Genomic DNA, 15,107 nt, shown 5'->3' on the forward strand with positions numbered 1-15,107 from the left:
CAATAGTACAGCAAGTAGGGCACTTGCACGTGACCAAGTGTACAAAGTTTGATCCCCAGTATCCCATATTGTCTACCGAGCCCTCCAGGAGTGTTTCCCAAATGCTAAGCCAGAAATGACCCTAGAGAATTACTGGGTATATCCCCAAAATAAAACAAAATAAAAGAACATATACAGATAGAACATATAACACACTTCACAAATTGGTATAGAAAATGTTTCTTCTGAAGAGAACGGTGACTCTAGAAGAGTGTTGGAGAGGGCACATGAGAGGCACCGGTAGTAGTGAAGCCTATGAAGAAGCAGAAAGGGAACCGCACAAATTAAAAATAATGTATCCAACACCTCTCCTAGGAGTAATTTGTCTTGAACCCAAATCTCCAGACATAAAATTAATATGGTTGTTGGTCACTGGATGAGAATCTCTCACTTAGGAATCTCAATTTACATGGTACATGCTAATAATGCTTAGGAAAAAGAGAGTAACATTCTTTGCTTTCCTTGTTCACAGACGCCATGTCATACATAATTGACTCACTTGCTTCCCACATCTTCTCTCCATTCCCCTTTTTAAAAAAATTGGCAAATTGATGGCATAAATGTTTTATTACTCTTGGTCAGAATTTCTTTTGTCTTTTTGTTAACATTAAGCATTTCTTTCTTTCTTTCTTTCTTTCTTTCTTTCTTTCTTTCTTTCTTTCTTTCTTTCTTTCTTTCTTTCTTTCTTTCTTTCTTTCTTTCTTTCTTTCCTTCCTTCCTTCCTTCCTTCCTTCCTTCCTTCCTTCCTTCCTTCCTTCCTTCTTTCTTTCTTTCTTTCTTTCTTTCTTTCTTACTTTCTTTCCCTTCCTTCCTTCCTTCCTTCCTTCCTTCCTTCCTTCCTTCCTTCCTTCCTTCCTTCCTTCCTTCCTTCCTTCCTTCCTTCCTTTCTATTTATTTATTTTTTATTTTGGACCATACCTGGCAGTGTTCAGGTCTTACTGAGTGTTATTTTGGTCTCCACCACATCACCAGTTTCTTTAATTTTTTTTTCAGACTTACAAATTTTCTTGATTGCGTTTCAGTCAAACAATGTTCAAGTACCCTTCCCTCCACCAGTGCCCATTCTCCACCACCAATGTTCCTAGTATCTCTCCCCCAATTCCCACCCCTTCCCAACCCCTTTCTCTGTGGCAGGCACATTCCCTCTTACTCTCTCTGTCCTTTTGGGTGTTATGGTCTGCAATACAGGTATCAAGTGGTAATTGTGTTTGGTCCATAGTCTACTTTCAGCACGCATCTACTATCTCAAGCGAGCCCTCCAACCATCATTTACTTAGTGCTCCTTTCTCCATCCCAGCCATCTTTTCCCCCAGCACATGAAATCGCCATGGGGTAACCCGCCTGACCCTGATTTCTACTATCCTTAGGTGTTAGTCTCCTATAATATTATTTTACATTCCACCAATGAGTGCAGTCATTCTGTTCTGTCCCTCTCTTTCTGACTCATTTCACCTATCATGATACTCTCCATGTTGATCCACTTATATGCAAATTTCATGATTTCATTTTTCTAACAGCTGCATAGTATTCCACTGCACGTCACCAGTTTCATCTGCCACAAGTGCTCCTAACCAGGAAGGACTTGACCCTATTCTCCTTTGTCCCTCTGGATGCCTTTTTAAAGTGTCAGAAAGTCAGATGGGGATGGGGTGGCTGCCATCCACGGTGGGGCTCAGTGCTGCTGACACAGGGCAAAATGTCCAAGTAGCTGAACTTTTTTTGGGGGGAAGTCGGGTGAGGGACTGCCTCCCAAGCATTTGTTGGGGCTCTGGGGCCTAATCCCAGAGATATTTAAGCAAGCAGAACAGCATTTCAGTGCTCTGGTAGTGTTTGTGACCCCCAGAACTACATGTAGTAATACCCAGAGGCCACAGGTACTGGGGGATCCAAATGATTGGGTCTTTTGGGTCTATAAAAAGTGTCAGTTTGGAATTAAAATAACTTGTAAATTATACCTTGTGAGTCCTGCCTAGGACAACATATGGTTCGCATCTGAAACATTTCCTATGTAAAACCTCCCCCACCCCCCACCCCTCACCCTTTCACCAGCGTGATTGGGTAGCAATGAAAAATGGACATGATCACAATGAGAAAACTACATTTCCTACCTTGGTCCTCTATCTCTAGAGCCACTTTTGCTAATAGCAGTATTTCTCCCAGACGTCGATTCTGATTTCTCTTCTGTGGGAGAGGCAAACCCAATACTAAAAAGGAAGAGTAGAGTTTTTGGTTTTGATATTTGAAGCAAGCTGATCTCAAGCAGCGGTCAAGAACCACATAGCACCTCATATAATTTATAAGGCGTTTGCTCTCCCATGTTACTATCACCATTGGCAAAAAACAGAGTGCCAGGCTCAACTGAGGAGGGGAAGTATGGTCCCAAGGAATAGACCCTGGTCTCCTTTTCACAGGGACACCAATAGTCACCCAAGCTCACAGAACCAGGCTTCCTGGCTCTTTTGTCAGACACCTTTTCCACAGCCATTTTAAGCAGCGTTAATGAGTTTTTCCTTCCTGCTAGTTCATTTGCCTTAGTTATTTACATTCTACTTATGAGAGAAACCATCCGGTCATTGTCTCTTTCACTTCCTGTCTTCCTCCACTGAGCATACTTATGCAAATTTATGATGATTAGTGGAGAGGATTGGAGTGATAGCACAGCGGGTAGGGCATTTGCCTTGCATGCCTCGGACCCGGGTTCGATTCCTCCGTCCCTCTCGGAGAGCTCAGCAAGCTATCAAGAGTATCCCGCCCGCATGGCAGAACCTGACAAGCTACCCGTGGCATATTTCATATGCCAAAAGCAGTAACAACAAGTCTCATAATGGAGATGTTACTGGTGCCCCATCAAGCAAATCAATGAACAAAGGGATGATGGTGCTACGGTGCTACAGTGGAGGGAAAAGGAAATGAATAGATCTGAGTTTTTGGTGACGGGATGGTACTGGAATTTGGCTCTGGGTGTGTGACTCCCCGACACATAGAGGAGGTTAAGTTACATTCTTGACATCCTATAATTTCATATAGTAATGAATAAATAAGAGACAAAAGAGAGTCCCTGTGGGACTTTCTAACCCATTTCAACATTTTTTAAAAAGCAGAGGAAATTATAGTAACATAAGAAGAATAAATATGAAGTTGCCCAAATGTACCATTTTTTTACTCCCAGACTTAGGGGAGAGTTAGGTGAGTATAGACAAAGCATCACTTACGTGATCTTTTCTTTACTTCCTTTCCTTAATGAAGATGCAGTAGAAACACTTCGTCCATAAGCTGTATCCAGTGGTTTATCTTCTGTCGGTTGAGGTGAAACGCTAAAATTTTGCATATTTGAAATTAGGTTTAAATTAAAACAACTTATTTGCTAATGTTGGCTTCGTCTTACAAAACATTTCTTTATGAGTTCTACATGTTATTTTAAAAGTATAGAGGAAAGATCTAAGGTAAGACAAAAATTTTAGCTGCATTATTTATATATACATATACTTTCATATATGTGTATCACTGTATCACTGTCATCCCATTGTTCATTGATTTGCTTGAGTGGGCGCCAGTAACGTCTCCATTGTGAGACTTTTTGTTACTGTTTTTGGTATATTGAATACGCCACGGGTCGTTTGCCAGGCTCTGCCATATGTGAAGCTAGTGAAGTAACTAAAAATACTGAAAGTGAAAATGACTTTTATAATTTCTTAATTTTATATCAGGGTAAAAATGGCTTTGTAAAATAAGTTTGGAAGAATTCCACCCTCCTCAATGTTTTGGAAGAATATGAAAAGGATAGGAACTAATTTTCCTTTTTTTTTTTTTTTTTGCTTTTTTGGTCACACCCAGTGATGCACAGGGGTTATTTGTATATATATATATATATATATATATATTTATACACATGCATGCATATATACATATATACAAATACATGTGTATATATACATCTAGATGCATATAGATGTATATAGATGAATGGGCAGTAGTTGTACACCTGCATGTAATTCTGGAGCTTAGTAAACATGGTTCAACTTGATTTGACTAATCTACTGATATTTTCTTCAACTTTCCAGAGAGTAAGGGAGTCCTGGCAGAAATAGGACATATGGAATTGATTGTTAACAGGCACGGGGAAGATCATAATGGTGGTTATTCAGAGGCTTCTACTACAACAGGCAATAGATTTACGGAGTGCAGCTTATTTTCATGGTGGTGTTACATCCAGGGGGGATAAAAATGATAGTCTGTAGTCATGATGGAAAAATTAAAAAATCCCATGAGTCATTGCATCCCTCTTCCCCACCCAAACGCACACATCAGAACATTTACTGTTAATTGAGAGCACAGGACGATGATCATTTAGCTCTTGTGACCAGAGATCCTTCAATGGTGGAAGCTTAGTGCCAGGATTTATCTGCAAACAATTAAAAGACTGAAAAGTAATATCTGCATAAGCACATTAAAAATTAATATCATTAATACATTCAACTTTTGAGGTGTCTAATTTCACACACACATATGTGAAATGGGAGCCTTTTCCTTGTCCCCTCGCCTTTGGACAGAAGATATTCCTAGTTTCTCACTACATTTGAATTTGAAAGTCCATCTTTATATATGAGATAACTTATTGTCTGTGATTGTAATTACTAACTAAACAAACAACTAAAAATGTTATAATAATACGTGAAAATAGGATTGGCAAAGTCATGTGCTTAGATCTTACCAGCCCAGGGAACAGGGTTAGATGACATTAGCAAGGTTTTTTTTTCTGTTACATTAGAATTATATCCCTCTTTCTTCCAAGGTTCAGTAGTAAAATTTGGTCCAGTCCAATTAGATCATAATAAAAATATGCATACTTTATCAATAACCCTGACTCCTAGAAGTAATAGAACCTAGAAATTAAAAATGTTTTTCTTCTATATCTAAGACATTAAGACTGGCATTAGCAAACTGATTTAAGTTTTTATTAACATTGAACACAACACAAAATGCTACAGTCAGATAAAGTGAAAGAAGTCCTGATCCCAAATTCCAGTCTATAAAAAATATTTAACTTAGGTAGTTTTACAATTGCAACAGAATGGAATCATGACTAAACCTGAAATCATTATCATACGTACTAAAGTGTGATTTAATGTTGCCACTTACCCGACCATAGTCATAGAATCCATCAGTAATTATGTTACTTGATGACAAATAGCAGAGCAGGCTATATTTCAGAGATAGATTATAGTTGAGTAATTTGTTATAAGCTAGCTCACTGAATTTATTTTTCCGCCTTACTGATTGATTGATTTCTTCAAGTATCTCCAAAGCCCTATCAATAAAAGCAGTAGGTATTACTTGCTTCATACAAGCAATCCAATATTAAGTTCCCAATAACGTGCCAAGCTAACTTCCAGAATGAAGACTGGGAAGGAAAACTTAAAGCCACCTGTAGCTCTTATAGATGAGATGCTGCTCACAGAATTATAAAGACAAAGCAGGTCGGGGCTGGAGCAATAGCACAGCAGGTAGGGCATTTGTCTTGCACGCAGCAGACCTGGGTTCGATTCCCAGCATCCCGTATGGTCCTCTGAGCACCGCCAGGGGTAATTCCTGAGTGCAGAGCCAGGTGTAACCCCTGTGCATCACCGGGTGTGACCCAAAAAGCAAAAAAAAAAAAAGACAAAGCAGGTCTTCAGGAGAGCACATATATAGCTGTATGAACACCCTGTCAACTAGCTGAGAAGCTGTTCATTTAAATTAGACTTGGTTTTGGACTCCAAATTTAACAGCTAAGCAGGTGATAGTCAAACCCTGTTGCTGATTGACTAGAAGCAACAAACTCATCAGGTGCTGGGAAGGAGAAGGCATCTGATGAGAATCATTAAAAATAGGGAATGGAGAGGCAAGTCCTGGCTTGACACTGAGGGTTTAAAGAAAATAGGGTTGTACTTACCAATAGCAGAGGAAAGGGACTGAGAAGCACTTAACAAAACAGAAAGATGGAGAGTTGGTCAAGTGAAAAGTATCAAATGTCGGCTGGAGAGACAGCACAGAGGTTATGGCTCTTGCCTTGCAAGTGACCTTCCATCCTCAGCACATAGGGGAATAGCCCCAGAGTACCACTTAGAGTGGCCCCCAAATAAAAAGCAAGGGCCAAAGAGATAGGACAGAGGGGAAGATGCTTGCCTTGTATGTAGCCGATGTGGGTTCAATCCCCAGCACTCCATGTGGTCCCCTTACACTGCCAGAGTGATACTTAAGTGCAGAACCAAGAATAAGCCCTGAGCAGTGCCGGGTGTGGCCCTCCCCAGCAAAACACAAAAAAGATTCAAAACAAAACAAAAGGGATCAAGTGTATGGCAGCAGATGAAACTGGTAATGTGGTGGTGATTGCAATGTACTATGTATAATGTTGAATTCTAGTGCTGTATACCCGACATCAATAGAAAGTGACACAGCAGTTATTTCAATGAAAATTTTATCAATAAAAATTCAGTCATAAGAATAAAATACGTTTTTGGAAGGGGACCCCAGGCAGGGCGCAGAGGACTCAGAGACCACACCAAGATTCTTAGCCTGGCTAGATGGTCTGCACTGTTCTGAGCTCACCAGATGGTGCAGTGCTGCTCAGGCCCAGTAGCACTGGAGACCTCCAGGACCACCCCGGCAGTGCTCAGGGGACCAGGCAGTGCCTGGGACCCAACCAAGGGCCTGCACAGGTGAAAGATGTGCTTCAACCTGCTGAAATCTCTCCTTGGCACCTAAGATACTTTTTTTGAAGCCACCAATATTCATGTTAAAACTGCATTTCACTTGCTGCTGAATTGATGAGTTGGTTAAATTGATTAGAAAACAATTAGGATCTGCATAGTGGGTCCTCTGGACTAGAACACTGGCTAAACCACGCATTTAAAGAGGGAAGGATAGAGACAGAAGCATTGAGAAGGATTTAGTGAAGGTGGGTTGAGATCTTTGGGATGGGGGGTCGAGGGGGTCCAGGCAGCCCCGTCTGAGAGGAATCCAAGCCTGCCTGCAGTCTTAAGGAAACAGACCACCCTTGCCTTTCCTCGGGCTTCCTTATCTTCTCCTGAGCCAGAAGCCCGGAGCAGCAGCCACTAACCCTAATCTGTACAATTCCGTGCTCATTGACTCATCGCTGGCGCAGACCATGATGGCCCAGCTGGCGTTCCTCCGGACCTCGTCATTCTTGGAGTGCAGGAGCTCCACGAGGGGCTCCAGCCCCCCGGAGTTTTTCAGCTGGAACAGACAACCACATTTCATGCATTGAGGGTAGAGAATAGAAAACATTTATGCCTCTTGGGGTGACAGCACAGCGGATAGGGCATTTGCCTTGCATGCGGCCGACCTGGGTTCAATTCCTCTGTCCCTCTAGGAGAGCCAGTCAAGCTACTGAGAGTATCTCGCCCCCACGGCAGAGCCTGGCAAGCTCCCCATGGCGTATTTGATATGCCCAAAACAGTAACAACAAGTCTCACAATGGAGATGTTACTGGTGCCCGATGGAGCAAATCGATGAACAATGGGAGGACAGTGCTACAGTGCTATGCCTTTTGGGGAAAAAGAGTATCTCATTGTTTGGTTGCTAACGGGTTTATTTAAACCAGGTCAAGAAACATTAAGGGATGTGTCCAGAATAAGTTTTGTGAACTTCAGAGAGAAATAAATCAACGGCAAAGCCTTACAGAAAGGATCGCGGTTTTCTACTGGTTGCCAGAAGGATTACAGTATAGTTATGAGGGAAGGTGCCCCGGGAAGCGGCAGCTTGGCACGTGGATTAGTTGGAGATAAGGTCAAACGGGGTCAAACAGACCCTGGAGAAACGTTTTCCACTGCCTTAACTAGAACAAAAATTTGAACGCAATGCACAGATTGAGAGTGACCTCCAGAAACAACCCTTCTATTAGAGCTGTCTAAACAACAACTTAGCTTTGCATATTTCTAAATGCTAAAAACACGAAGTCCTAAGTGTGTGAGTGGGCAAGGGTGGTGCGGGCGGGAGCTGCTGTCTGCAGCCCAAGTTCATTTTTACTACTGTGCAATTCCGTTTTAAGACTTGATCCCAATTTCTTCACCCCTTCTCTTAACTGGACAAATAATAGTGTGTCTCCAGAGGTTTAGATCATACAGGAAAAAAAAAAAAGACCCTCCTCACCTCCGTGCGGGCGTCGTAGTCGCAGGCGGTGGCGGCCACGGTGAGCGCCGCCTTGCTCTGCACCTCGGTGTTGGCGGAGCGCAGCGGCTGCAGCAGGGCCAGCATGATGCCGCAGCTCTGGATGCTGGCGCGCAGCGGCTCCTGCAAGGCCATGTTCGTGAGGACCGTGGCGGCGTTGGCGATGGCCCCGTCTCGCTTACTCCGCAGGGTGTTTATTAGGGGATCGATGCCGTCGGCTTCCGCGGCAGCGCTAGGTGTAGAGAAGAGACGAATGTCATGTGTCTGAATTCTAGGGGTGATCTGGGGAGCCTGGGGGCTGGCTGAGGACCTAAAGACAATTTTAGAAGTAATTTACAAGGCAACGAACTCAATGAAGTTGAGCCGCTAGGATTCTGATGGAATCTGGGAAGATGATCTATAGAAATACATTTTTAACATCCTTTCTGACGTCCATCAACAGCTTTTGGTCACTCTAAAAATATCTTATTTTATTTTTTGCACCAAATTCCCTGGTCAATTAATTTTTAGGGAAAAATATGTGTGACTACTTCTTAGAAACCCTTGTACAAGTTTCCATTTTGAAAATAAGGAATATTTCTAAGACCAGGGCATATTATTCAAGAAATTCTGCTAAGGACTGGTACAGAGGGTAGAACACTTGTCTTGCACACCGCTGACCCAGGTTCCATCCCTGGTACCCCATATGGTCCCCTGAGCACCACCAGGAGTAATTCTTGAGTGCAGAGCCAGGTGAGTGAGCTCTAAGCATTGTAAGATATAGCACAAAAACAAACAAACAAGAATTTCTGTTAAAATATCCCTAACCAGTAGGAAAACAAAAGTTTGAGCAAGAAGAAAAATTATGAATCCCTAATATAAGTTAAAAATATTTAGCTCATCTTCCTCTTTTTTCAAGTTAGGTTGCTAACTGCAGGCAGACGTGAGCTTGTTTGAAGTCAGCAAATTGTTCTGTCGGTGAATGTTGCTTTGACAAATTAAACATTCAGGACTAAGGCTACGGTATTGACATCATAATGTAGTACTGTAGACATACTCAGTTGTTAAATTTCTACTATAAAAAGAATAGTTATCCACTAGCATATTAACATTCTTGTCTCTTAGAGTGTCTAATCTTTTAAGAGTACCATGTGTCCTAAAACTCTTGCTTTGTAATCACTTAAAAAGTTAAAACAGCAAAAAACATTTTCAAAGCTCACTTTACCACGTGCAAGATGATTTAATTATGCTTTGTAATGGAGCTGCCTTAGGAACTGCTTCAAGTAAGAGATGCCTTAAGCAATAAGATAAATAGAATACCCTGGTTTTAAAGGAAAACCACAAATATAAATCCATTTACATCTATCATGGTAACCTAGGTAATGAGACAAAAAACAGAAACAAAAGAACCGCTACTCCAACAGTATCAATATTTCCATCTCTTTTTATTTAGGATCGTATTAATAACCCGAAGTGAAAGCAGCCATCGGGCTATCTGATTTAGCTCATCTCTGTGGACTTGGGTGAATTCGATTGAACTGGGTACTGTCACTTCAATTTGCTGATTGTGCAGGAAAACTGACAATCGCAAGAGCAGAAGTTATCACGTTGGCCCATCAGAGTATCGGAGCGTGGGGAGCAAACAAAACCTCTAGCAGGGGATTAGTAGCTCCAGGAGAAAGGACAATGTGATGGTCTGAGGTGCAGGGAGCTCAGACTAGAGGGGCGCCTCCCAAGTAAGGGCTCAGCTGCTGCTAACCTTGGCAGCACCTCCCAACACTGGCTTAGGAAATCCATCCGGAATTCCCAGGGTACTGAACCAGGCAGAGTAGACGCCCAGTCCCACCTGGCCTGTCCTCCAGTTCCAGTCCCTGCTGCACGCCAACTCTTCTTGTCGGCTTCTTCCATTTGTAACTCTGGGAAAGAAACCCTCAAAACTAAAATTTGGGTGGATGCCAAATAAAATTGTATACTTATTTGTAGCACTGTGGCACTGTCATTCCGTTGTTCATCAATTTGCTCAAGTGGGCACCAGTAACGACTCCATTGTGAGACTTGTTACTGTTTTTGGCATATCGAATATGCCACAGGTAGCTTGCTGTGTGGGTGGGAAACTCTTGGTAGCTTGCTGGGCTCTCCGAGAGGAATGGAGGAATCAAGCCCGGGTTGACCGCATGCAAGGCAAACACCCTACCCGCTGTGCAATTGCTCCAGTGTACTGGGGAAGAAAAGCTTGGGAGGATTCTCAACCAGGAACATCTGTGCTACTAGTGACAAGAGCCTGACCTGGGGGTTCTAGGGATGGAACTTGCCAGATAGTGAAAAAAAAGCTCAAAGAAACTCTTTGAGCTTCCTCGCTGGTCCCAGCAGTTTCACTTTTAATTCTATTCTTCATTATAAATTGACATGGTGTCCATTTGATTTTGTGAATGTGGCAAAAAGAAAATCTTCTAATATCAACGTCATCTCGGTTTTTTACTTGGGAGTAGAAACAATTGAATTTCTGTAACCGCCAGCAAGAATTTGAAGCCTCAAACCTTTTCCAAAGCCATTTCCCCCTCCCCCCTCTGACTTATTAGAAACTTAATGGCACAGACCCCTTAAACCAAATACTTAGATCTTAATCTTTATAAACATTGGCTAAAATGCACAATTCCTTTGTCTCCTCTTGGTTTTTCTCCGACCGCATTCTCTTTTGAATGACTTCCTCTTCATAGGGGTCACACACAGCAGTGTTCAGGCCTCCCCCTTGGCTCTGTGGTCCAGGATTGCTCCTGGACAGCATGGAGTGCTGGAGATGGAACCCAGGTCAGCTGTGTGCCAGGCAAGCACCCTGGCCATCGGACTGTCTCTCTGGCCCTGCACGGTTCATTCCAGCACTGTCGTTGGGTACAAAGAAATAGCAGCAACAGCAGCGTGTCAACGGGGGATGTCAGAAGCCAGAGCATCTCAGGCAGCTGCAAACCTGCTGATTCTCAAAGCCTTGGTATTTCTGTGTACTAACGGAGCTTGTTTTGTTTTGTTTTCAGAGAAAGATTTTTTTAATAAAGAGTACAGAGCACCACACTCCATCATTTAGCTTCTCTTTACTGTAAACAAAAACAAAGCACTGGCTCTAGGAGATGTCGGGATTTCACTGCATTTGCTCCTGCTCGCAGCCTCTTTGCTGGGTTTTCCTCTCCTTTCTCCTTCACCGAGGCGATCCGGGTCTGAGTTCACACACGCTTTTACCTCTGCTCTTCTCTTTGCTCTTTTGTGGGAGAGTATGGAATACAGGAGAACCTGGCTCTTTAGAAAAATAATAGTAATTCCAGACACACAGTGGGATATAGCTTGCTTTCTTTGTTCTTGAGCCACGCCCAGTGGTGCTCAGGGCTCTGTGCTTAGGGGTCACTCCTGGTGGGGCTTAGGGGACTATGTGTGGCGCAACAAAATCTAGGTCAGCCCTGTGCAAGGCCAGCACCTTACTCCTCTATGCTACCCAGTCCTGGAAAATAGGTTTCCAGAAACCAGCATGAGGACAAATCAGGCAGGCAAAGCCGAGATTGCACTGTAATTGCATGACAACATGTCTGCCTGCAGTTCTTCTGCACAGCTCTGTTTACATGTACAAAGCACAAGCAGGTCGAATTATGATGGTGAAAAAATATTTATTCTTACCTTAAAAACCTAATTTCAATTACAGAAGTAGAGTGTAGAATTTGTACTTTTCCTTTAAAAATTGCATTAATTTCATGTCTTTCAAACCCAAGACATTCTGTTTTGGTTTTTTTCCCCCTGTCTTAGATGTACACAAGCTGAAACCTGTCATATTTTTAAACACATCCACTTCCTAGATCGTATAGTATTATCCAAATGAATGGGACAGCAGTCAAACGGCTTTGTTACAAAATTCAGAATTAGAGGGCCATATGTCATCACAGTAATCTGAAAATATTTTCTGATATTTACTCTCATTAGCCTCCATCCAGTTGGAGTTAAATCAAGTAAGAGTTTAATATGTAAATTTCAAAGGCAACGAACTAAAACATCTGCTTATAGCATTTGATATATGTAAATTGAAGTCAAGTTTGACATGTCATATGTGTCCAATTTATATTTTCCTCCTCCGTATTCCTCAGATCTCTTTTTTCTCCTTCTCTCCCACCAAAGCCACCGCAATATTGTCTCCCGAGGATTGATATGCTCTCCTAACAGGTCTCTCTTCTCCCCTTCCAAGTCTTTTCCCGTCTGACAGATTAAAAAAACTTTAAAAATAAGTGGAATTGTATTTCTTCCCTGCTTAAAATTCTCGCCATTTCTCATAGCTTGGAATGAAGTCCCGGGTTCTTCACCCGGTCTCCAGGCTCCTGTGAGAAGTGACTTTCTCTTCCCACCAGGATCCTTATCACCTCCTTCCTGCTTCTCTGGACTCCAGGGTTCTCTGCTGTTCTGCAATAAGGAAGATCAACTCCCCTCGGGGTCTCCTTGCCCCTGCTTCCACTTTCTGATGCTCCCTTCTCCTGGGAAAGTCCCTATTGCATCTTTTAAGCCTGGACACAACTTTCTCCCCCTTAAGGAAGACTAGCTCGATCCCAAACTAGGTCTCTTTTAAACATGAGCTCAGAACATTTGTTTGCAAAACACACATGTTCCTTTTTGTTTAAAAAAGTACTGGTTTGGGATCTAGAGATATAGCACAGGGATTAAAGTGCCTACCATGTACCCAGATAACCCTGGTTCAATCCTTGGCTGCCCATATGGTCCACTTAGGCATGAGACCAGCCCAGGGGTAGGCCCTGAGCACTAACGGCGGTGACTCCCAAACCAAAACTACCACAACAATTAAAATTGAACTTAATTATTCACAAACAGGGACACAGTATTATTTTATAACACTTGTATGAAAAAATATTTGGCGCAACATTTTTTATACGTTTCCACATTCCACAATGAAGCGGCACTTAGAACATGAATGAGAAGAACATGAAGAAACCCAGTCACACAATGTATACTCACAGCTCACAGAAAATACTACACCTTTGTGTGGCAGATGTTGTAGCGTTCCTGTTCCTTTTGATGCAAACAGCCTTCCCCCACCTCACACCTCACCCTCACCTCCGCTCTTCAGACCCTGCTCTCCTGTTGCTTCCTCTCCTTGGTGATGATGGCCATCACCGCCCTCCGCCTGCTCATCATTCAGTCTCGGGGCTGTGTCTGCACCTTGAACCCCCTCAGAGGCAGGTTGAGCTGTGTGGAGCCACTTCCACACGGCAGCCGCCACCTCTGAGGCATGGGCAGATGATGAGGAAATAGCTATATACCCACAAGACCAGAGCCCAGGAGGAGGAAGAGGGCCAGGGTGCAGCAGGGCCTAAAAAAACAACTGACATGAGTCAGTGTGAGGATTCCAGTGGCTCGAGTCAGTTTTTGACTTCTTCCATGACAGGGGCCTTCTGTGATGGGGCACTCAGACTAAAACAAATGATGCAAGGAGGCTTGGAAATTCCAAGAAATCTGTTAGAGAAATGAAAAGGCGACAGTCAGAAGTTGCATGTCTGTACCACTACTCCGAGGAATGCTCGTCTGTCTGCCTCCCTTCTGCTTCCTTTACTTCTACACCCTGAGACAGTGAGAGCAACCTCCTCACCTGTCTCATCACAGCCCACTCAACATGAGGATGGGGGTCGGGGTATGAGGTTGGAGCCCTTAGTGATGATCCACTTTCCCTTAAAGAGCAGCAAAGACAAGATCTGTGCCCTGAGCTGCTCTAGTTACCGGCTGGCTCCCCAGCAGAGGCAGCAGTTAAGATTTGGGGGAAGCCAATTCCCTTCTTAAACGGTTCTAGGATCAACTGTATTTTATTTGGATTGAGTCAACAAGGCAAGTGACAAAGAAAGTGCCTTCATGATGGAGAAGGAGGGAGGAATGAGTAGCCAGCTTGATTTGAATCTACAAGGGGTAGGTCTCAACAAAAATGAGATGTCCACGTTGTCACATAATATGGATGCTCAGAAATCAGTTTGTCCCCTGTATACATGCAATAATTCTCTGGAATTCTGCAGTGAAATAAATTTTGTATGGAGTTTAATATGTTAAAGCCTGCACTTTTAGACAACTTTTGGAAGATATATCCTTTTTTCCTTGTCAAGAGAGGACTCTGTGTATGTTTATGTGTTTATGTATAATTATTTTTGCAGTTATCAGTTGGGTATTTTGTAGTGGTTGTCCAAGCAGTGCCAGAGAGTGTCCTGGCATAACTCAGCCTGGGACTGTTCAAGCCCAGCAGTGCTGGGGGTCAAGGGCCATCTGGTTGTGCTGGGGTCGAGGGTCGGGGATAGGGACGGTCAGTGTCAGGAATCAAACCTGGTTCCTCTGCGCAACGGGCATGTGCTCCTGCCCTTGAAACTGTGTCTCTCGCTCCTTTGCCGCTGTTGTTGACCGGGCTTACCTCTGTCATCGGAGAATCCCGGGAAGCCCCTTTCAGAGTGTGGACCTTGCTGCAGTCTGCAGGTTCCCATGGCGCACATCTGCAAAGGCTGGTTACATGCATCAAGGGTGACCTTGGGCTGTACAAAAATCTGTTTAACAGAGCCCACATCCTGGGTAATATGTGGGACTCCGTGGAACAGATGGTGATGTTGGCAATGAGAACCTTGTTTGTTAACAGTGATTACAGCCGTTCCCACCCGCATGACTTTTCATCTGTCTCAGAGAGCTTTGCCACCAGGAGGATGCTGGCGCAGACACCCTGGAAGTGGTCAGGCTGACGCCCCTACACCTTGCCAGCGCCCTGTGACCTTTGCAGGTGCAAAGGCGTGGACGGATGAACAAGCCACTAGGTTGCCCCCGCCAGAGTTCAGATGCCACAAACAAGGTTTTAAGATTCCAGAGCCCTGTTCCAGCCATTTCTGAAGGGACCTTGTTCAGGAGGGTGCCAC

At 43.4% G+C, this 15,107-nt stretch overlaps 1 protein-coding gene across 1 annotated transcript in view; it reads right to left on the reverse strand.

Annotated features, from left to right (window-relative positions):
* Nucleotides 1-15,107, reverse strand: part of ARMC3 (armadillo repeat containing 3) — a 96,168-nt gene that overhangs the window by 24,462 nt on the left and 56,599 nt on the right. The window contains exons 11-16 of the mRNA XM_055147221.1: nucleotides 8,191-8,440; nucleotides 7,139-7,275; nucleotides 5,179-5,347; nucleotides 4,341-4,441; nucleotides 3,252-3,353; nucleotides 2,148-2,243 (exon numbers count right to left, since the gene is read on the reverse strand). Of these exons, the coding sequence (XP_055003196.1) occupies nucleotides 2,148-2,243; nucleotides 3,252-3,353; nucleotides 4,341-4,441; nucleotides 5,179-5,347; nucleotides 7,139-7,275; nucleotides 8,191-8,440 (855 nt within the window). The remainder of the gene's footprint in view (nucleotides 1-2,147; nucleotides 2,244-3,251; nucleotides 3,354-4,340; nucleotides 4,442-5,178; nucleotides 5,348-7,138; nucleotides 7,276-8,190; nucleotides 8,441-15,107) is intronic.

Source organism: Sorex araneus, chromosome 9 (genome assembly GCF_027595985.1).
Source record: "Sorex araneus isolate mSorAra2 chromosome 9, mSorAra2.pri, whole genome shotgun sequence".
Lineage (NCBI taxonomy): Eukaryota > Metazoa > Chordata > Mammalia > Eulipotyphla > Soricidae > Sorex > Sorex araneus.